At 42.5% G+C, this 24745-nt stretch overlaps 1 protein-coding gene across 2 annotated transcripts; it reads right to left on the bottom strand.

Moving 5' to 3' along the window:
* Nucleotides 1-459: 459 nt before the first annotated feature.
* Nucleotides 460-23749, bottom strand: LOC129823284 (xin actin-binding repeat-containing protein 1-like). 2 transcript variants are annotated; one of them, XM_055882216.1, is made up of 3 exons: nucleotides 23470-23749; nucleotides 6806-6853; nucleotides 460-6156 (listed from the first exon to the last, which is right to left on the bottom strand). In XM_055882216.1, exon 3 carries the CDS (start codon nucleotides 6154-6156, stop codon nucleotides 895-897), a length of 5262 nt encoding a protein of 1753 aa, XP_055738191.1. In that variant the 5' UTR covers nucleotides 6806-6853; nucleotides 23470-23749; the 3' UTR covers nucleotides 460-894. The 2 variants fall into 2 exon arrangements, with proteins under 2 accessions (XP_055738191.1, XP_055738190.1); XM_055882215.1 differs by lacking the exon at nucleotides 23470-23749 and having other exon boundaries at nucleotides 6806-9421.
* Nucleotides 23750-24745: the final 996 nt, after the last annotated feature.

Genomic DNA, 24745 nt, shown 5'->3' with positions numbered 1-24745 from the left:
ATTCTGATGTTTCACATTCTTAAAATAAAGTGGTGATCCTAACTGACCTAAAACCGGGGATTTGTACTTGGATTAAATGTCAGGAATTGTGAAAAACTGAGTTTAAATGTATTTGGCTACGGTGTATGTAAAGTTCCGAATTCAACTGTATAAGTTATTACATGGCAAACAGCTGTAATGTGGACTAGAGAAAGGCTCATGTTTAATGACTGAAAACAATGAATGGCCTCTGAATTTCATCTCATGTTTTTGTGATATTTGGAAAGAGGAAAGAAAGAGATCTGACTGTCATTGCAGTTGAAGGAGAGGGGGGAGATGTGTGTGTGTGTGTGTGTGTGTGTGTGTGTGTGTGTGTGTGTGTGTGTGTGTGTGTGTGTGTGTGTGTGTGTGTGTGTGTGTGTGTGTGTGTGTGTGTGTTGTTGATAAGCAGGACAGATAATAGGCAGCGGAACAAGAGAATATACCAACAACATTTTATTACAATTCTATCCAAAATGTTTCATGAAATCACACACTTTAAAACATCTTGTCTTCCTGACTGTCATTTTATATATTTTTTTACCTGAAGTGCCTTTTCTCATTCAATCAAACAGTTTCTAAGATATGCCATTTAGCCAAAGGCGACTTACAGTCATGAGTGCAGTCATTTTTGCATGGGTGGCCCCAGCGGGAATCGAACCCACCACCCTTGCTGTTGCAAGCACCATTTTAAAACGGCGGTGAAGGTTTGTTGATAGGCAGGATGACCTTGACCTCTGGGTATGTCACTACCCAATACATGGTTGGACTCGGGGTCACTACCTGACCCCTAGGAGAGGTGCTGGTGTCTGCTGAGTCACCACAGTGGAGGTCTTGGTGGAGGAGGACCCTGTTGCCAAACTGATCTGTCGTCTCCTAGTTCTCCCTGACTGTCTTAGTGCCAACGACCTCACTCCCCTCTGGGGCTGTCTTCACTTCGAGTACGCTGACCTGACGTTCCTGATTGAGAGGGCTTCTGCTACAAGGGCTACCGGAAGGGCGACACTTCGGGCTGAGCTGACAGGCTGAGCACAGTGGAGGCTGCAGGGAGGACTTCTGTCTGGCTGCAGAACCCTTCTGTCTGTCTGCAGACTCCTGTTGTCTGTCTTCTGACTCCTGCCTGGCTGCAGACTGAATGGAGATGAAGGAGGGGGAGGATGGAGGACTGCTCTGGGACTTAATGACTGGTCCCTCATCAGCTGGCAGACCTGGGTCTCTTTGTGTCTTAGTGGTAGGGCTGTCCTTTCCCTGGGCCGTCTTAGCTCTGCTACAGGAGCCGGTGCTGATAGTGCTGATGATGCTAGTGGAGCCTTGGGTCTGGGCTGATGTCCCCTTTAGGGACTCCTTAAACAGGCCAGACAGACCAGCGATGTCAGAGTCTGACTTCAGAGTGGACACAGAGTACAAAACCTTCTTAATGGTCACTTCTATGTCCATCAGTCTGGCTAACGTCTGCTCCTTCAGGTTCATGATCTCCTCACTTGCTCTCTCCAGATTTCCGAACACAAGAGCCATGGAGGACATTGAGGTCTCGGTATCATCTTTCGGCGTCTCTGATCTCTTCACTTCTGAGATCTTCTGTTCCACCTTGGTTTGTTGTTGTTGTTTACGTTGTCTCTTGTCTCTCGGGGCAACGACCCAGTCAGGTACGTTCTCAAAGATGTTCCTGAGGGCCCTGACGTCCACCTGGCTGGTGTCTTCCTCCACCTCCTCCACCCAGGTCAAGATCTCTTTCAGCTCCTCCTGCTTCCTCAGGTTGTCAAAGATCTCCATGGCCATGGTCACGTTACCCCTCATGATCTTATCCATGTGGACCGACAGCCTCTGGCCACGCTCATCCTCCGTCTCCGCTTTCTTCTCCCTCATTACCACTGAGTTTTCCTTCTCTTCTTCCTGGATGTCGTTCTGTGGTTTACTGCATGGTCGAGGCTGTGAAGGGTCACTGGCTTGCTGTCCCACAGCCGTGTGTGGAACTGTGAGAGAGGTGTGTTTCTGGTTCTCTTCACTCTGGGTCCTCTTCACTCGTTTAGGTTTCACAGGGGTTTTGCTCTTCCCTCCAAAGTTCTGAAGTGCTGCTTGAAACCCTATGAAGTCCTCATTGACCTTCTCCTCTTTGTCCTCTAGGGCCCCCTTGGGTCCTGCTCCCTGGCTCCGCTCTGTAGGAGTCCTGTCCTGTGGTGACTTAGTGTTGCTCTCCTCCACTGGAACAGAGGTCAAACTAGTCTGTCTCTGAGGGAAGACCTCAGACCCTTGACCTTCCTGGTTTAATGTAATTTCCTCATTGAGTGGGGTTGCATCACCAGTGTGTTGGGTGGCCTCGGCAGCCCCAGTATCAGCTGTTCCTACTGAGCTCCATGCTGGCCTCTCAGATACGTAGCTACTCTGTTGTGCCTCTGTAACACTATCTGTCTGTTGTAAGCCTCTACAAAGGGCATCTGCGTAGGACATTGGTTTGATAGTGAATGGTTGGGGAGGTTGCTCTTCTTTTGATTGACTGTTAGTTGATTCCTTTGATTGAGTTTTGGTTGATTCTTTTGATTGAGTTTTGGTTGATTCTTTTGATTGAGTTTTGGTTGATTCTTTTGATTGAGTTTTGGTTGATTCTTTTGATTGAGTTTTGGTTGATTCTTTTGATTGAGTTTTGGTTGATTCTTTTGATTGAGTTTTGGTTGATTCTTTCTGTTGATGTTTAGTTGATTCTTTTGGTTGACATTTGGTTGATTCCTTCGGTTGACTTTTGGTTGACTCTTTCAGTTGAGTACTATCAGTACTAGCAATACTAGAAATACTACTAGTAGTTCTTATAGAAATGGTGTGGCTTTCACTGATATGTACCTCTGTCTCTGTTGACTGACTAGCTGTGCTTCCTGTCATCTGACCTGGTTTAGGAGGAACTGCTGGTTTCGGCAGAAGACCTGGTTTTGGGCCAACAGGTCTTTTCTTTTTCTTTGAGGGAGCTGGAGATTGAGAGCCAGTCTGAGATTCATGTTTCAAAGTGGAGGCTGTAGCTAGTTTATTTGTGGTTTGGTCTGGGCTGGGGGGTTTTGCAGTTGCTACTCTCAGCTCCTTGGTGGCCACCTGTTCTCCTTCACTCATCGCTACTGAAGAGAACGGTTGAGCTTCAGTCAGAGACCCAGTGTCTACTTCACTGTTTTGGGGAGCATACCTCACATCAGTCTTCTTCTTATGGCTTTGAAATGTAGATTTCCCAGAGTTCCTGTATATCATGGCAGCCTTGTAGTCTCCTTGGCTGACGTTAACGCCGCTAGTCTTCTCCAAAGAATGGAGCGCTGCCTGTACACTACCTCTCAGTACCTCCTCCTTCTCCTCTTCCTCCTCCTCCTCTGTTGTAGCACTCTGTAAAGAATTCCTGGCAGCTTTTAAGTGTCCTCTCTGGACCACCTCAGTGCCCTCTTGGACCTCCACACTCCAGGCGTCTGCATTTTGTAGATCTTCAGAAGACGTAGCAGCACAGCTAGCCTCTTCGGTCTTGCGGCAGCAGGGTGCAGGTTCATGTTCTGAGGTGATAGAGGAGTGGGATGTGGAGGTCTTTATAACAGAATTACAGCTGGTCTCTTCCTTCTGCACAGAGGTCTGCTGGACATCTACTACAGTGTCACTGCTTTTCACAGAGATGGCTTGTCCTTCACTCATCACTACTGAAAGGGCTTGTTGAGCGTCAGTCAGAGTCCCAGTCTTTACTTCACTGTGTTGGGGAGCATACCTCACATCAGTCTTCTTCTTATGGCTTCCTTTCTGAGATTCTGGAGATTTCCTGCAGATCATGGCAGCCTCGAAGTCTCCTCGGCTGACATTAACGCCACTAGTGTTCTCCAGAGAATGGAGCGCTGCCTGTACATGACCTCTCACTACCTCCTCCTCCTCCTCCTGGTGCTGCTCTGTGGATGTCTGGGATGTGGAGCTCTTTATAACAGAATCAGAGCACGTCTTGTTCATCTCCACAGAGTTGTGCTGGACCTGTACTATTGCTTTAGAGGTCTTCTCTGCCTTCGTCTCTTTCTGTTGGGCACAGCTCTGGTTGGCTAAGAATATGTTCTTCAGCACTATATCCGGATCCTTCTGCTCCAACTGATCCTCTGGTTGTTGTTGTTGATTATGTATCTTTGGCTCCGTGGAGACACCTGTTACAACATCAGTCTGGAGTTCCTTCTCTGGCTGGACCTGCAGGGTTTTCAGATACTCCAGATCTCCCTTTTCAATGCAGCTCCTAAATAACTTGACATTCCCCGTGACATTGACCTCAGGTTTGTAAGTGGCTGGGGCTGAGTGTTCCTGACTGGTGGCCAAGAGAGAGCTGATGGTTGACTTCACATCGCCTCTCCTTACTTCACCATTCTCAGTTTTAATCTCATCGCCCGCAGTAATGTCTAGGACGTTGGTCTCCGTCCTCTGTTCCTGCGGGGGGTAGTACCTCTCCACCTCTCCTTCAGAATCATTGTACAGGGAGTAAACGGTGACCTCAGTCTGTCCCTGATCGTCCTCCTGTATAATAACTCCTTTCCTCAGAGAGCTGTCCTGACTGAGGATGTCCTCAATGAGCTGGACAACGTTAGCTGTTCTGAACTCTTTCTCTTGGTTTGAAGCCAGACGTACCTGATGGAAAGGTACTATCACCATGGAGACCTCCACGTTCCTCTTCGCGTCCTCCTTCAGGTAAACTACCTGAGGCTTAAGGGTTGCCCGGGGTAACAGCTGGAGCATAAAATTCTTAACCCTGCCCTCAGTCACCTTTTCCTGTTCTATCTCTGGTCCCAGACCGGGGGTCAGCCTGTACCTAGCCTTTTGACCACTTCCTGTCTCGCTAGCCTTGATGATGGATCCGTGGGAGTGGATGGCGTTGAAGTGATAGAGAGAGTTCAATGTTTCGTTGATGCTCTCTGCCACCATCTCTATCTCCTCTCTGTTATGGTGGTTGATCAGGTCGAACAGAGTGGACTCAAACAACTGAGCTCTGTTCCTTACGTTAGCCACTAACTCTAACATGTCCTCCTGGACCCTTCTGTCAGGAGTTAGGTCGCCTGGGAGTGAACTAGTGTTCTGGGGCTTTGGTTCCTGCAGATGTGATGGTTTTCCACTTTTAGTTATTGCTTGGTTTTCAATTAGAGAAGTCTGGCAAACGTCTGCAGACTGATACTTTGGAGTTCTTGGACTAGTTTCAACATCAACATCTGCGTTTGAAACACACTGTGACTTTCTCTGAAAGACTTGTTTGACTGTGGAGACCCCTGCATGCTGTGGCCGGACTTTGTTAACCTCAGGCTCGGTATCTGCACTATTAACACCGACACCCAGAGCTCCCTCAGACTGAGAACTCACGTCAAGATTTTTAAAACAAATTTGGCTTTTGATCGCTCTCTGAACTGTCTTACTGCTTCTTGTCTCAAACACTTGTTTTCTCTTCTGAACAGCTCCCCTCTCGTCCTCCGACACGATAACCTTGTTCAGGATCACGTCCTCCTGGCTGGCCCTCGGGGTGTCGACTTGCTGGCTCTCAAACAGCCTCCTAGCAGACTGGACGTCCAACCTGACAATCTCTTGCTCCTCACACTCAGTAAGTTCCCCATGAGCAGCATCAGTCCTCTCCACCTGGTCCGTGATTTCCTTAACCTTCTCCTCCTGAATGTTCTGTTTATACCATGGCTGTTCAAACAAGGCTGATGTTCTCTTCACATCTCCCCAAACCCCTTCCCCAACTCCAGCCCCAACTCCAACCCCGGCCCCCTCAGTGATGTGCATTTTAGAAGTGTGGGGATGCACAGTATTGCTCTGTACACAGTTCTCAAATAACAACCGTCTGGACAGGACCTCTCCCTCGTATCCAGTCTCGTCAGCTATCGGCTGGGTTTCTAAACGCAGCACCTCAGCCAGCTCCTGATCCACCACCCCGTCCAGGCTTTCCAGGCTCCTCAGCTCCGGGTGGGTGTGCTTCAGTAGCCTCCGCAGCTCAACTTTCTGTCGCTGTTGGTACAATGCCGACAGTGCCTCTTTGGAAGGAAGAGTGGGAGAGGCTATGGATGGCTGGTTGGATGTTCTCACAATGGGTCCTGCCTCTGGGTGAAGTCTGGATGGACCAGGTTGAAGAAGACCATCTTTCCTCTGTTGGCTAACCTCCGCCATCTTAGATGGAAAGCAAAAGGGGATATTTTTGTCATTGTCTCCATTGAGGGAAGTACCAATCCAAAGAAAACCATGCGCAGAGAGGACAGCCGTGCTTGAAGGGATTTGAGCCATACATTACCATTGGTTAGGTTGCAAACAGCCTTCCACAAACCAAGTTGCATTCTACATTTTACTCATTTAGCAGACGCTCTTATCCAGAGCGACTTACAGGAGCAATCAAGGCCACATCGACAGATTTGTCACCTAGGGGATTCGAACCAGCAACCTTTAGTTTACTGACCCTTAACCGCTAGGCTACCTGCTGCCCATTCTATAAGCTCAACTCTAAAAAATGATGTTTGCTGAACTCAAAATATTCTATAAGCTCAACTCCAGAACAATGTGTTTGCTGAACTCCAAAACAATCAATGCCATAAGTCACAGTCCTCGGTGAAAGCAGACATGTCACATTTTTCAAATGTGTAATATAATATAATATTTCAAATTGTTATCCTCTGAACAAGAGCAATAACAAGAACAACAACACACAACAACACACCGTTAACCGCAAGCCAAACAAACAATCCTTGTAAAACACACCTTGCACCTTGCCATGCCAACTCTGGGAGTTTATGAACACAATAGTTCTCCAGTTTCCTCTGCCTACCTTGGATGGTTTCCCTCCTCTCTTGGTTGGAGAGGATGGATCTTGGGCCTGCAGGAAAAGGATCATTATGTCAGGTCAATATGACAACCAAGAGAATTCTCTTTGGCTATATTCACAGCCGTGTATATTCCCCCTCAAGCAGATACCACGACGGCCCTCAAGGAACTACACTGGACTTTATGCAAACTGGAAACCACATATCCTGAGGCAGCATTTATTGTAGCTGGGGATTTTAACAAAGCTAATTTGAGGAAATGCTACTGAAGTTCTATCAACACATTGATTGTAGTACTCGCTTAGGGAAACCACTAGACCACTGCTACTCACCTTTTTGAGATGCTTACAAGGCCCTCTCTTTAGCAAATCAGATCATGACTCCATTCTGCTCCTCCCTTCCTATAGGCAGAAACTCAAACAGGAAGTACCCGTGCTAAGGTCTATTCAACGCTGGTCTGACCAATCGAAATCCATAGTTCAAGATTGTTTTGATCACGCTGACAGATATGTTTGGGTAGCCTCTGAGAATAACATGGACGTGTTCACAGACACGGTGACTGAGTTCATCAGGAAGTGTATAGTGGATGTTGTTCCCACGGTAACTACTAAAACCCAAACCAGAAACTATGGATAAATGGTAGCATTTGGGAAGAACTGACCACCGCATTTGACCATGGAAAGGTGACTGGGAATATGGTTGAATACAAATAGTGTCGTTATTCCCCTCCGTAAGGCAATCAAACAGGCAAAAACGTCAGTACAGAGACAAAGTGGAGTCACAATTCAACGGCTCAGACACGAGATGTATATGGCAGGGTCTGCAGACAATTACGGATTACAAAGGGAAAACCAGCCACGTTGCGGACACCAACGTCTTGCTTCTGGACAAGCTCAACACCTCCGCCCGCTTTGAGGATAACACTGTGCCAGCAACGCGGCCCTCTCCCAAGGACTGGGATCTCATTTTCCATGGCCGACGTGAGTAAGATATTTAAGCGTGTTAACCCTCTCAAGGCTGCCGGCCCAGATGGTATCCCTAGCTGCGTCCTTAGAGCATGCGCAGACTACCTGGCTGGAGTGTTTATGGACATATTAAATCTATCTCTATCCCAGTCTGCTGTCCCCACTTGCTTCAAGATGTCCACCATTGTTCCTGTACCCAAGAAAGCAAAAGTAACTGAACTAAATGACTGTCGCACCGTAGCACTCACTTCTGTCATCATGAAGTGCTTTGAGAGACTAGTCAAGGATCATATCACTTCTACCTTACCTGACACCCTAGACCCACTTCAATTTTCTTACCGCCCCAATAGATCCACAGATGATGCAATCGCCATCGCACTGCACAATGCCCTATCCCATCTGGACAAGAGGAATAGCTATGTAAGAATACTGTTCATTGACTATAGCTCAGCCCATAGTACCCTCCAAACTCATCATCAAGCTGGAGTCCCTGGGTCTCAACCCCACCCTGTGCAACTGGGTCCTGGAATTCCTGATGGGCCGCCCCCAGGTGGTGAAGGTAGGAAACAACACCTCCACTACTCTGATCCTCAACACTGGGGCCCCACAAGGGTGTGTGCTCAGCCCCCTCCTGTACTCCCTGTTCACCCATGACTGTGTGGCCACGCACGCCTCCTACTCAATCATCAAGTTTGCAGACGACACAAAAGTAGTGGACCTGATTACCAACAATGACGAGACAGCCTACAGGGAGGAGGTGAGGGCCCTGGCGGAGTGGTGCCATGAAAAAATCCTCTCCCAAAACGTCAACAAAACAAATGAGATGATTGTGGACCTCAGGAAACAGCAGATGGAGCACCCCCTGATCCACATCGACGGGACAGCAGTGGAGAAGGTGGAAAGCTTCAAGTTCCTCGGCGTACACATCACTGACAATCTGAAATGGTCCACCCACACAGACAGTGTGGTGAAGAAGGCGCAATAGTGCCTCTTCAACCTCAGGAGGCTGAAGAAATTTGGCTTGGCCCCTAAGACCCTCACAAACTTTTACAGATGAACAATTGAGAGCACCCTGTCGGGCTGTATCACCGCCTGGTATGCCAACTGCACCGTCATCAACCGCAGGGCTCTCCAGTGGGTGGTGAGGTCTTACCAACGCATCACCGGGGGCAAACTACCTGCCCTCCAGGACACCTACAGCACCCGATGTCACAGGAAGGCCCAAAATATTTTAAGGACATCATCACCCGAGCCACGGCCTGTTCCCCCTGCCAACATGCAGACGGTGAGGTCAGTACAGGTGCATCAAAGATGGGACTGAGAGTCTGAAAAATAGTTTCTATCTCAAGGCCATCAGACTGTTATATAGCCATCACTACCCGGCTACCACCCTGTTACCCAACCCTGCACCTTAGATGCTGCTGCTGCCACTAGACATGGAATCACTGGCCACTTTAATAATGTTTACATATTTCTTTACTCATTTCATAAGTTTATACTGTATTCTATTCTACTGTATTTTAGTCTATGCCAACCCAACATTGCTCTTCCTAATACTTATATATTTCTTAATTCCATTTTTTTATTTTTAGATTTGATTGTATTGTTTTGAATTGTTAGATACTATTGGACTTTTGGAGCTAGAAACACAAGCATTAACATCTGTTAAATATGTGTATGTGACCAATACAATTTGATTTGATTTAGACCATCATAATAACATCTGAGTAGAGCATCAGACCATCATAATAACATAGAGCATCAGACCATTATAATAACATAGAGCATCAGACCATCATAATAACATAGAGTATCAGACCATCATAATAACATAGAGCATCAGACCATCATAATAACATCTGAATAGAGCATCAGACCATCATAAAAACATCTGAATAGAGCATCAGACCATCATAATAACATAGAGCATCAGATCATCATAATAACATAGAGCATCAGACCATCATAATAACATCTGAATAGAGCATCAGACCATCATAACATCTGAATAGAGCATCAGACCATCATAATAACATAGAGCATCAGACCATCATAATAACATCTGAATAGAGCATCAGACCATCATAATAACATCTGAATAGAGCATCACACCATCATAATAACATAGAGCATCAGACCATCATAATAACATAGAGCATCAGACCATCATAATAACATCTGAATAGAGCATCAGACCATCATAATAACATCTGAATAGAGCATCAGACCATCATAATAACATAGAGCATCAGACCATCATAATAACATAGAGCATCAGACCATCATAATAACATCTGAATAGAGCATCACATCATCATAATAACATCTGAATAGAGCATCAGACCATCATAATAACATAGAGCATCAGACCATCATAATAACATAGAGCATCAGACCATCATAATAACATCTGAATAGAGCATCACACCATCATAATAACATAGAGCATCAGACCATCATAATAACATAGAGCATCAGACCATCATAATAACATAGAGCATCAGACCATCATAACATCTGAATAGAGCATCAGACCATCATAATAACATCTGAAAAGAGCATCAGACCATCATAATAACATCTGAATAGAGCATCAGACCATCATAATAACATCTGAGTAGAGCATCAGACCATCATAATAACATAGAGCATCAGACCATCATAATAACATCTGAATAGAGCATCAGACCATCATAATAACATCTGAATAGAGCATCAGACCATCATAATAACATCTGAATAGAGCATCAGACCATCATAATAACATCTGAATAGAGCATCAGACATCATAATAACATAGAGCATCAGACCATCATAATAACATAGAGCATCAGACCATCATAATACCATCTGAATAGAGCATCAGACCATCATAATAACATCTGAATAGAGCATCAGACCATCATAATAACATAGATCATCAGACCATCATAATAACATCTGAATAGAGCATCAGACCATCATAATAACATAGAGCATCAGAAAACATCATAATAACATAGAGCATCAGACCATCATAAAAGCATAGAGCATCAGACCATCATAATAACATCTGAATAGAGCATCAGACCATCATATTAACATCTGAGTAGAGCATCAGACCATCATAATAACATAGAGCATCAGACCATCATAATAACATCTGAATAGAGCATCAGACCATCATAATAACATCTGAATAGAGCATCAGACCATCATAATAACATAGAGCATCAGACCATCATAATAACATAGAGCATCAGACCATCATAACAGCATAGAGCATCAGACCATCATAATAACATCTGAATAGAGCATCAGACCATCATATTAACATCTGAGTAGAGCATCAGACCATCATAATAACATAGAGCATCAGACCATCATAATAACATAGAGCATCAGACCATCATAATAACATAGAGCATCAGACCATCATAATAACATCTGAATAGAGCATCACACCATCATAATAACATCTGAATAGAGCATCAGACCATCATAATAACATAGAGCATCAGACCATCATAATAACATAGAGCATCAGACCATCATAATAACATCTGAATAGAGCATCACACCATCATAATAACATAGAGCATCAGACCATCATAATAACATAGAGCATCAGACCATCATAATAACATAGAGCATCAGACCATCATAACATCTGAATAGAGCATCAGACCATCATAATAACATCTGAATAGAGCATCAGACCATCATAATAACATCTGAATAGAGCATCAGACCATCATAATAACATCTGAGTAGAGCATCAGACCATCATAATAACATAGAGCATCAGACCATCATAATAACATCTGAATAGAGCATCAGACCATCATAATAACATCTGAATAGAGCATCAGACCATCATAATAACATCTGAATAGAGCATCAGACCATCATAATAACATCTGAATAGAGCATCAGACATCATAATAACATAGAGCATCAGACCATCATAATAACATAGAGCATCAGACCATCATAATACCATCTGAATAGAGCATCAGACCATCATAATAACATCTGAATAGAGCATCAGACCATCATAATAACATAGATCATCAGACCATCATAATAACATCTGAATAGAGCATCAGACCATCATAATAACATCTGAATAGAGCATCAGACCATCATAATAACATAGAGCATCAGACCATCATAATAACATCTGAATAGAGCATCAGACCATCATAATGACATAGAGCATCAGACCATCATAATAACATAGAGCATCAGACCATCATAATAACATCTGAATAGAGCATCAGACCATCATAATAACATCTGAATAGAGCATCAGACCATCATAATAACATAGAGCATCAGACCATCATAATAACATAGAGCATCAGACCATCATAACAGCATAGAGCATCAGACCATCATAATAACATCTGAATAGAGCATCAGACCATCATATTAACATCTGAGTAGAGCATCAGACCATCATAATAACATAGAGCATCAGACCATCATAATACCATCTGAATAGAGCATCAGACCATCATAATAACATAGAGCATCAGACCATCATAATAACATCTGAGTAGAGCATCAGACCATCATAATAACATCTGAATAGAGCATCAGACCATCATAATAACATCTGAATAGAGCATCAGACCATCATAATAACATCTGGATAGAGCATCAGACCATCATAATAACATAGAGCATCAGACCATCATAATAACATAGAGCATCAGACCATCATAATAACATCTGAATAGAGCATCAGACCATCATAATAACATAGAGCATCAGACCATCATAATAACATCTGAATAGAGCATCAGACCATCATAATAACATAGACCATCAGACCATCATAATAACATCTGAATAGAGCATCAGACCATCATAATAACATCTGAATAGAGCATCAGACCATCATAATAACATAGAGCATCAGACCATCATAATAACATCTGAATAGAGCATCAGACCATCATAATAACATAGAGCATCAGACCATCATAATACCATCTGAATAGAGCATCAGACCATCATAACATCTGAATAGAGCATCAGACCATCATAATAACATAGAGCATCAGACCATCATAATAACATAGAGCATCAGAACATCATAATAACATCTGAATAGAGCATCAGACATCATAATAACATCTGAATAGAGCATCAGACCATCATAATAACATAGAGCATCAGACCATCATAATAACATAGAGCATCAGACCATCATAACAACATAGAGCATCAGACCATCATAATAACATAGAGCATCTTACCATCATAATAACATAGAGCATCAGACCATCATAATAACATAGAGCACCAGACCATCATAATAACATCTGAATAGAGTATCAGACATCATAATAACATCTGAATAGAGCATCAGACCATCATAATAACATCTGAATAGAGCATCAGACCATCATAATAACATCTGAATAGAGCATCAGACCATCATAATAACATAGAGCATCAGACCATCATATTAACATCTGAATAGAGCATCAGACCATCATAATAACATCTGAATAGAGCATCAGACCATCATAATAACATCTGAATAGAGCATTAGACCATCATAATAACATAGAGCATCAGACCATCATAATAACATAGAGCATCAGACCATCATAATAACATAGAGCATCAGACCATCATAATAACATCTGAATAGAGCATCAGACCATCATAATAACATAGAGCATCAGACCATCATAATAACATCTGAATAGAGCATCAGACCATCTTAATAACATCTGAATAGAGCATCAGACCATCATAATAACATCTGAATAGAGCATCAGACCATCATAATAACATAGAGCATCAGACCATCATAATAACGTAGAGCATCAGACCATCATAATAACATAGAGCATCAGACCATCCTAATAACATCTGAATAGAGCATCAGACCATCATCATAACATCTGAATAGAGCATCAGACCATCATAATAACATAGAGCATCAGACCATCATAATAACATCTGAGTAGAGCATCAGACTATCATAATAACATCTGAGTAGAGCATCAGACCATCATAATAACATAGAGCATCAGACCATCATAATAACATAGAGCATCAGACCATCATAATACCATCTGAATAGAGCATCAGACCATCATAATAACATAGAGCATCAGACCATAATAATAACATAGAGCATCAGACCATCATAATAACATAGAGCATCAGACCATCATAACATCTGAATAGAGCATCAGACCATCATAATAACATAGAGCATCAGACCATCATAATAACATCTGAATAGATCATCAGACCATCATAATAACATCTGAATAGAGCATCAGACCATCATAATAACATAGAGCATCAGACCATCATAATAACATCTGAATAGAGCATCAGACCATCATAATACCATCTGAGTAGAGCATCAGACCATCATAATAACATAGAGCATCAGACCATCATAACATCTGAATAGAGCATCAGACCATCATAATAACATCTGAATAGAGCATCAGACCATCATAATAACATAGAGCATCAGACCATCATAATACCATCTGAGTAGAGCATCAGACCATCATAATAACATAGAGCATCAGACCATCATAATAACATCTGAATAGAGAATCAGACCATCATAATAACATCTGAATAGAGCATCAGACCATCATAATAACATCTGAATAGAGCATCAGACCATCATAATAACATAGAGCATCAGACCATCATAATAACATCTGAATATAGCATCAGACCATCATAATAACATCTGAATAGAGCATCAGACCATCATAATAACATAGAGCATCAGACCATCATAATACCATCTGAATCGAGCATCAGACCATCATAACATCTGAATAGAGCATCAGACCATCATAATAACATAGAGCATCAGACCATCATAATAACATAGAGCATCAGACCATCATAATAACATCTGAATAGAGCATCAGACCATCATAATAACATCTGAATAGAGCATCAGACCATCATAATAACATAGAGCATCAGACCATCATAATAACATAGAGCATCAGACCATCATAACAACATAGAGCATCAGACCATCATAATAACATAGAGCATCTTACCATCATAATAACATAGAGCATCAGACCATCATAATAACATAGAGCATCAGACCATCATAATAACATAGAGCACCAGACCATCATAATAACATCTGAATAGAGTATCAGACATCATAATAACATCTGAATAGAGCATCAGACCATCATAATAACATCTGAATAGAGCATCAGACCATCATAATAACATCTGAATAGAGCATCAGACCATCATAATAACATAGAGCATCAGACCATCATATTAACATCTGAATAGAGCATCAGACCATCATAATAACATCTGAATAGAGCATCAGACCATCATAATAACATCTGAATAGAGCATTAGACCATCATAATAACATAGAGCATCAGACCATCATAATAACATAGAGCATCAGACCATCATAATAACATAGAGCATCAGACCATCATAATAACATCTGAATAGAGCATCAGACCATCATAATAACATAGAGCATCAGACCATCATAATAACATCTGAATAGAGCATCAGACCATCATAATAACATCTGAATAGAGCATCAGACCATCATAATAACATCTGAATAGAGCATCAGACCATCATAATAACATAGAGCATCAGACCATCATAATAACATAGAGCATCAGACCATCATAATAACATAGAGCATCAGACCATCATAATAACATCTGAATAGAGCATCAGACCATCATCATAACATCTGAATAGAGCATCAGACCATCATAATAACATAGAGCATCAGACCATCATAATAACATCTGAGTAGAGCATCAGACTATCATAATAACATCTGAGTAGAGCATCAGACCATCATAATAACATAGAGCATCAGACCATCATATTAACATAGAGCATCAGACCATCATAATACCATCTGAATAGAGCATCAGACCATCATAATAACATAGAGCATCAGACCATAATAATAACATAGAGCATCAGACCATCATAATAACATAGAGCATCAGACCATCATAATAACATCTGAATAGAGCATCAGACCATCATAATAACATAGAGCATCAGACCATCATAATAACATCTGAATAGAGCATCAGACCATCATAATACCATCTGAGTAGAGCATCAGACCATCATAATAACATAGAGCATCAGACCATCATAACATCTGAATAGAGCATCAGACCATCATAATAACATCTGAATAGAGCATCAGACCATCATAATAACATAGAGCATCAGACCATAATAACATCTGAATAGAGCATCAGACCATCATAATAACATAGAGCATCAGACCATCATAATACCATCTGAGTAGAGCATCAGACCATCATAATAACATAGAGCATCAGACCATCATAATAACATCTGAATAGAGCATCAGACCATCATAATAACATCTGAATAGAGCATCACACCATCATAATAACATCTGAATAGAGCATCAGACCATCATAATAACATAGAGCATCAGACCATCATAATAACATCTGAATATAGCATCAGACCATCATAATAACATCTGAATAGAGCATCAGACCATCATAATAACATAGAGCATCAGACCATCATAATAACATAGAGCATCAGACCATCATAATAACATAGAGCATCAGACCATCATAATAACATCTGAATAGAGCATCAGACCATCATCATAACATCTGAATAGAGCATCAGACCATCATAATAACATAGAGCATCAGACCATCATAATAACATCTGAGTAGAGCATCAGACCATCATAATAACATCTGAGTAGAGCATCAGACCATCATAATAACATAGAGCATCAGACCATCATAATAACATAGAGCATCAGACCATCATAATACCATCTGAATAGAGCATCAGACCATCATAATAACATAGAGCATCAGACCATCATAATAACATAGAGCATGAGACCATCATAATAACATAGAGCATCAGACCATCATAACGTCTGAATAGAGCATCAGACCATCATAATAACATAGAGCATCAGACCATCATAATAACATCTGAATAGAGCATCAGACCATCATAATAACATCTGAATAGAGTATCAGACCATTATAATAACATAGAGCATCAGACCATCATAATAACATCTGAATAGAGCATCAGACCATCATAATACCATCTGAGTAGAGCATCAGACCATCATAATAACATAGAGCATCAGACCATCATAACATCTGAATAGAGCATCAGACCATCATAATAACATCTGAATAGAGCATCAGACCATCATAATAACATAGAGCATCAGACCATAATAACATCTGAATAGAGCATCAGACCATCATAATAACATAGAGCATCAGACCATCATAATACCATCTGAGTAGAGCATCAGACCATCATAATAACATAGAGCATCAGACCATCATAATAACATCTGAATAGAGCATCAGACCATCATAATAACATCTGAATAGAGCATCAGACCATCATAAATACCATCTGAATAGAGCCGCAGACCATCATAATAACATCTGAATAGAGCATCAGACATCATAATAACATCTGAGTAGAGCATCAGACCATCATAATAACATCTGAATAGAGCATCAGACCATCATAACATCTGAATAGAGCATCAGACCATCATAATACCATAGAGCATCAGACCATCATAATAACATCTGAATAGAGCATCAGACCATCATAATAACATCTGAATAGGGCATCAGACCATCATAATACCATCTGAGTAGAGCATCAGACCATCATAACATCTGAATAGAGCATCAGACCATCATAATACCATCTGAATAGAGCATCAGACCATCATAACATCTGAATAGAGCATCAGACCATCATAATAACATAGAGCATCAGACCATTATATAACGTAGAGCATCAGACCATCATAATAACATAGAGCATCAGACCATCATAATAACATCTGAGTAGAGCATCAGACCATCATAATAACATCTGAATAGAGCATCAGACCATCATAATAACATAGAGCATCAGCCCATCATAATAACATCTGAATAGAGCATCAGACCATCATAATAACATCTGAATAGAGCATCAGACCATCATAACATCTGAATAGAGCATCAGACCATCATAATAACATCTGAGTAGAGCATCAGACCATCATAACATCTGAATAGAGCATCAGACCATCATAATAACATAGAGCATCAGACCATCATAATAACATCTGAATAGAGCTTCAGACCATCATAACATCTGAATAGAGCATCAGACCATCATAATAACATAGAGCATCAGACCATCATAATAACATCTGAATAGAGCTTCAGACCATCATAACATCTGAATAGAGCATCAGACCATCATAATACCATCTGAGTAGAGCATCAGACCATCATAACATCTGAATAGAGCATCAGACCATCATAATACCATCTGAATAGAGCATCAGACCATCATAACATCTGAATAGAGCATCAGACCATCATAATAACATAGAGCATCAGACCATCATAATAACATAGAGCATCAGACCATCATAATAACATAGAGCATCAGACCATCATAATAACATCTGAGTAGAGCATCAGACCATCATAATAACATCTGAATAGAGCATCAGACCATCATAATTACATAGAGCATCAGACCATCATAATAACATCTGAATAGAGCATCAGACCATCATAATACCATCTGAGTAGAGCATCAGACCATCATAACATCTGAATAGAGCATCAGACCATCATAATAACATAGAGCATCAGACCATCATAATAACATCTAAATAGAGCTTCAGACCATCATAACATCTGAATAGAGCATCAGACCATCATAATACCATCTGAGTAGAGCATCAGACCATCATAACATCTGAATAGAGCATCAGACCATCATAATACCATCTGAATAGAGCATCAGACCATCATAACATCTGAATAGAGCATCAGACCATCATAATAACATAGAGCATCAGACCATCATAATAACATAGAGCATCAGACCATCATAATAACATAGAGCATCAGACCATCATAATAACATCTGAGTAGAGCATCAGACCATCATAATAACATCTGAATAGAGCATCAGACCATCATAATAACATAGAGCATCAGACCATCATAATAACATCTGAATAGAGCATCAGACCATCATAATAACATCTGAATAGAGCATCAGACCATCATAATAACATAGAGCATCAGACCATCATAATAACATCTGAGTAGAGCATCAGACCATAACTAAGTCAGGTTTGTAGGCCTCCTTGCTTGCACACGCTTTTTCAGTTCTGCCTACAAATGTTCTATGGGATTGAGGTCAGGGCTTTGTGATGGCCACTCCAATACCTTGACTTTGTAGTCCTTAAGCCAATTTGCCACAACTTTGGAAGTATGCTTGGGGTCATTGTCCATTTGGAAGACACAATTTTGACCAAGCTTTAACTTCCTGACTGATGTCTTGAGATGTTGCTTCAATATATCCACAACATTTTCCGTCCTAATGATGCCATCTATTTTGTGAAGTGCACTAGTCCCTCTTGCAGCAAAGCACCCCCACAACATGATGCTGCCACCCCCGTGCTTCACGGTTGGGATGGTGTTCTTCGGCTTGCAAGCATCCCCCTTTTTCCTCCAAACATAACGATGGTCATTATGGCCAAAAAGTTATATTTTTGTTTTATCAGACCAGAGGACATTTCTCCAAAAAGTATGATCTTTGTCCCCATGTGTAGTTGCAAACCGTGGTCTGGCTTTTTTATGGTGGTTTTGGAGCAGTGGCTTCTTACTTGCTGAGCAGCATTTCAGGTTATTTATTTATTTCACCTTTATTCAACCAGGTAGGTTTTGAAGAAGTTCTCACTTTCAACTGCGACCTGGCCAAGATAAAGCAAAGCAGTGCGACACAAACAACAACACAGAGTTACACATGGAATAAACAAACGTACAGTCAATAACACAATAGAAAAAAAGAAAGTCTATATACAGTGTGTGCAAATGGGGTGAGGAAGTAAGGCAATAAATAGGCCATAGTAGCGAAGTAATTACAATTTAGCAGATTAACAGTGGAGTGAAAAATGAGCAGATGATGACGTGCAAGTAGAGATACTGGTGTGCAAAAGAGCAGAAAGTAAATAAAAACAATATGGGGATGAGGTATGTAGATTGAGTGGACTATTTACAGATGGGCTATGTACAGCTGCAGTGATCGGTTAGCTGCACAGATAGCTGATGCTTAAAGTTAGTGAAGGAAATATAAGTCTCCACTCCAGGGTAGTGATGCTAGTCAGGCGGACGGGTGCGGGCAGCGAATGGTTGAAAAGCATGCATTTGGTTTTACTAGTGTTTAAGATCAGTTGGAGGCCACGGAAGGAGTGTTGTATGGCATTGAAGCTCGTTTGGAGGTTAGATAACACAGTGTCCAAAGAAGGGCCAGATGTATACAGAATGGTGTTATCTGCATAGAGGTGGAACAGGGAATCACCCGCAGCAAGAGCGACATCATTGATATATACAGAGAAAAGAGTCGGCCCGAGAATTGAACCCTGGGGTACCCCCATAGAGACCGCCAGAGGTCCGGACAACAGGCCCTCCGATTTGACACACTGAACTCTATCTGAGAAGTAGTAGGTGAACCAGGCGAGGCAGTCATTTGAGAAACTAAGGCTGTTGAGTCTGCCCATAAGAATATGGTGATTGACAGAGTCGAAAGCCTTGGCCAGGTCGATGAAGACGGCTGCACAGTACTGTCTTTTATCAATGGCGGTTATGATATCGTTTACTACCCTGAGCGTGGCTGAGGTGCACCCGTGACCAGCTCGGAAACCAGATTGCACAGCGGGAGAAGGTACGGTGGGATTCGAAATGGTCAGTGATCTGTTTAAAAACTTGGCTTTCGAAGACTTTAAAAAAGGCAGGGCAGGATGGATATAGGTCTATTACAGTTTGGGTCTAGAGTGTCTCCCCCTTTGAAGAGGGGGACGACCGCGGCAGCTTTCCAATACAATTTCCGATATAGGACTTGTTTTACTGTGGATATAGATACTTTTGTACCTGTTTCCTCCAGCATCTTCACAAGGTCCTTTGCTGTTGTTCTGGGATTGATTTGCACTTTTCGCAACAAAGTAGGTTCATCTCTAGGAGACAGAACGTGTCTCCTTCCTGAGTGAAATTATCTGTGTGTTAACAATTGTTGGAAAAATTGTCATGCTCAAAGTAGATGTCCTAATCGACTTGCCAAAACTATAGTTTGTGAACAAGAAATTTGTGGAGTGGTTGAAAAACGAGTGTTAATGAGTCCGACCTAAGTGCATGTAAACTTCCGACTTCAACTGTATGTATATTTTGGAGGCTAAAAGCTGAGGTGCCGTATTCAGCACATAAAAACACAGAGAAACAGGAAGTCAGGAAGTCAAGAAGTCAAGAAGGAGCAGTCTGTCTTCAGGAGCATTAGAGGCCTGAGCAGCCATCAAATCCAGTGGGAAGGAAACCCACAACAGTTCTGTTTGGCGTTTCTAGCGCCGTGCTCTTATCAACTGAACCACACAGGATCACATGACAATAGTTATCATTTCTCTGTCCGTAGTCATTACACCGTAATACACTCACTGAGCTGTTCTGTAACAGCTGCCTGTTCTAAATGTGCCACTGGGTGAGTGGGAGGGCACTGAACGCCTCTGACACAAATACAGATACATAAACAGACCAAGGGCCCTTGTGATTCACACAGCAGAATCTATAGAAGAATCAGGCCCTTGTGATTCACACAGCAGGATCTATAGAAGAATCAGGCCCTTGTGATTCACACAGTAGAGCCTATAGAAGAATCAGGCCCTTGTGATTCACACAGCATAGCCTATAGAAGAATCAGGCCCCTGTGATTCACACAGCATAGCCTGTAGAAGAATCAGGCCCTTGTGATTCACACAGCAGAACCTATAGAAGAATCAGGGCCTTGTGATTCACACAGTAGAACCTATAGAAGAATCAGGCCCTTGTGATTCACACAGTAGAGTCTATAGAAGAATCCGGGCCTTGTGATTCACACAGTAGAGTCTATAGAAGAATCAGGGCATTGTGATTCACACAGTAGAGTCTATAGAAGAATCAGGGCCTTGTGATTCACCGTAGAACCTATAGAAGAATCAGGGCCTTGTGATTCACACAGTAGAACCTATAGAAGAATCAGGGCCTTGTGATTCACCGTAGAATCTATGGAAGAACCAGGGCCTTGTCATTCACACAGCAGAACCTATAGAAGAATCAAGGCCTTGTGATTCATCGTAGAACCTATAGAAGAATCAGGCCCTTGTGATTCACACAGTAGAACATATAGAAGAATCAGGGCCTTGTGATTAACACAGTAGAGTCTATAGAAGAATCAGGGCCTTGTGATTCACACAGTAGAACCTATAGAAGAATCAGGGCCTTGTGATTCACTGTAGAACCTATAGAAGAATCAGGCCCTTGTGATTCACACAGTAGAGTCTATAGAAGAATCAGGGCCTTGTGATTCACACAGTAGAGTCTATAGAAGAATCAGGCCCTTGTGATTCACCGTAGAACCTATAGAAAAATCAGGCCCTTGTGATTCACCGTAGAACCTATAGATGAATCAGGGCCTTGTGATTCACACAGTAGAACCTATAGAAGAATCAGGCCCTTGTGATTCACACAGTAGAGTCTATAGAAGAATCAGGGCCTTGTGATTCACACAGTAGAGTCTATAGAAGAATCAGGGCCTTGTGATTCACCGTAGAACCTATAGAAGAATCTGGCCTTGTGATTCACACAGTAGAGTCCATAGAAGAATCAGGGCTTTATGATTCACAGGGAAAGAGGAGGAGAGAGAGGCCTTTGTCAGGAAAATATCTTTATAGGGAAGAATGGATTGAAAGTGTTTATCCGTAGTTCACCAAAGAAGTTAGAACCTAGCTAACCAAGCAGCCCAATCAGAAGAAATGTCTTTCTGTAATGTAATTAGACATGACCTTATAACTGTCCTTATAACTGTCTGTGCAGAAACCATATCTAAAGAACAAACAAACACACCCCTGTCCACGTGCACACACCCCTGTCCACATGCACACACCCCTGTCCACATACACACACCCCTGCCCACATACACACACCCCTGCCCACATGCACACACCCCTGTCCACATGCACACACCCCTGTCCACATGCACACACCCCTGTCCACATACACACACCCCTGTCCACATACACACACCCCTGCCCACATGCACACACCCCTGTCCACATGCACACACCCCTGCCCACATGCACACACCCCTGTCCACATGCACACACCCCTGTCCACATGCACACACCCCTGTCCACATGCACCCACTCCTGTCCACATGCACCCACTCCTGTCCACATGCACACACTCCTGTCCACATGCACACACCCCTGTCCACATGCACACACCCCTGCCCACATGCACACACCCCTGTCCACATACACACACCCCTGTCCACATGCACACACCCCTGTCCACATGCACACACCCCTGTCCACATGTACACATCCATGTACACACCCCTGTCCACATGCACACACCCCTGTCCACATGCACACACCCCTGTCCACATGCACACACCCCTGTCCACATGCACACACCCCTGCCCATATGCACACACCCCTGTCCACATGCACACACCCATGCCCACATGCACACAAACAAACAAACCTATACACGCTCAATTCCATCTTCACCAAAAATGAATCCACATGATTTCCCTTCATGTTAAACACTCCACGTACTCACAGGGGTAAACTGCTCTCAATCCCTTGTTCCTGACTGTTCTCTGTCCTCTGCGTTCGAAAGTTGAAGGTATGAATGTAACTGCTGCTTCTCCCTCTGTCTCTCTATAGGACTGGTATCTGAGAGGCTAGCTTTAAATGGTTAGTCTCTCTCGCTCTCTGTCTCTCTATAGGACTGGTATCTGAGAGGCTAGCTTTAAATGGTTAGTCTCTCTCGCTCTCTGTCTCTCTATAGGACTGGTATCTGAGAGGGTAGCTTTAAATGGTTAGTCTCTCTCGCTCTCTGTCTCTCTATAGGACTGGTATCTGAGAGGTTAGCTTTTTGGTTAGTCTCTCTCTCTCCCTCTCCCTCTCTCTCTCTCTCTCTCTCTCTCTCTCTCTACCTCTTGCTCTCTCACTATATATATATATATATATATATATATATCTCTGTCACTGTGTGTTCTTGCCTGCTCCAGTGACAGCTGAGCATGTCATCCCAACAATTCCACCCTGGAAGAAGGATCTGTTTCCAGGGTCTATTTACATCTCTCAGGGCGACTGGCCTAGTATTCTCCCGCTTCTCCCTCCCCTTCCCTCCCCTTCCCTCCCCTTCCCTCCCCTTCCCTCCCCTCCCCTTCCTCCACTGCCCGACAGCACTATTCCCAAACACACTAGCCTGAGTCAACCACAGGCTGGCCCTGTCCACCACAGTGACAGTGCTGGTAACCTATCCCCTCTCTTCTCCTCCCTGCCCCTCACTTTACCAGTCAGGGTTTTATTTTAGCTTCATGTCCCCGGCATGGGACCGCCCCCTCTGTGATGTCAGCAGTGTTTACAAGACAGTGAGCCTCAGGTTGTGGTTCATAGGAACACTGTGACCCAAGAGTTTCCGTACCTGTTTTCAGTGCTGCAGTAGCCAATTACTGGTCTGGAGAAGATGATCAACTGCCTCCTCATCTCCCAACTTGATTAATGCAATGCCCTCATTGGTGGTCTCCTCTCAAAGACTTGATTAATGCAATGCCCTCATTGGTGGTCTCCTCTCAAAGACTTGATTAATGCAATGCCCTCTTTGGTGGTCTCCTCTCAAAGACTTGATTAATGCAATACCCTCTTTGGTGGTCTCCTCTCAAAGACTTGATTAATGCAATACCCTCTTTGGTGGTCTCCTCTCAAAGACTTGATTAATGAAATACCCTCTTTGGTGGTCTCCTCTCAAAGACTTGATTAATGAAATATCCTCTTTGGTGGTCTCCTCTCAAAGACTTGATTAATTAAATATCCTCTTTGGTGGTCTC

Source organism: Salvelinus fontinalis, chromosome 25 (genome assembly GCF_029448725.1).
Source record: "Salvelinus fontinalis isolate EN_2023a chromosome 25, ASM2944872v1, whole genome shotgun sequence".
In the NCBI taxonomy this organism is placed as follows: domain Eukaryota; kingdom Metazoa; phylum Chordata; class Actinopteri; order Salmoniformes; family Salmonidae; genus Salvelinus; species Salvelinus fontinalis.
Note: the sequence above shows the minus strand (reverse complement) of the source record. Positions and strands in the feature narration are given on the sequence as shown.

Bases quoted from the DNA above. Each gene is read 5' to 3' on its own strand.
- LOC129823284 (XM_055882215.1), bottom strand. From the start codon at position 6,871: ATGATCCTTTTCCTGCAGGCCCAAGATCCATCCTCTCCAACCAAGAGA. The intron at 6,157-6,805 runs GTAGGCAGAGGA...TTTCCATCTAAG, and splicing joins GAGGAGGGAAACCATCCAAG to ATGGCGGAGGTTAGCCAACA.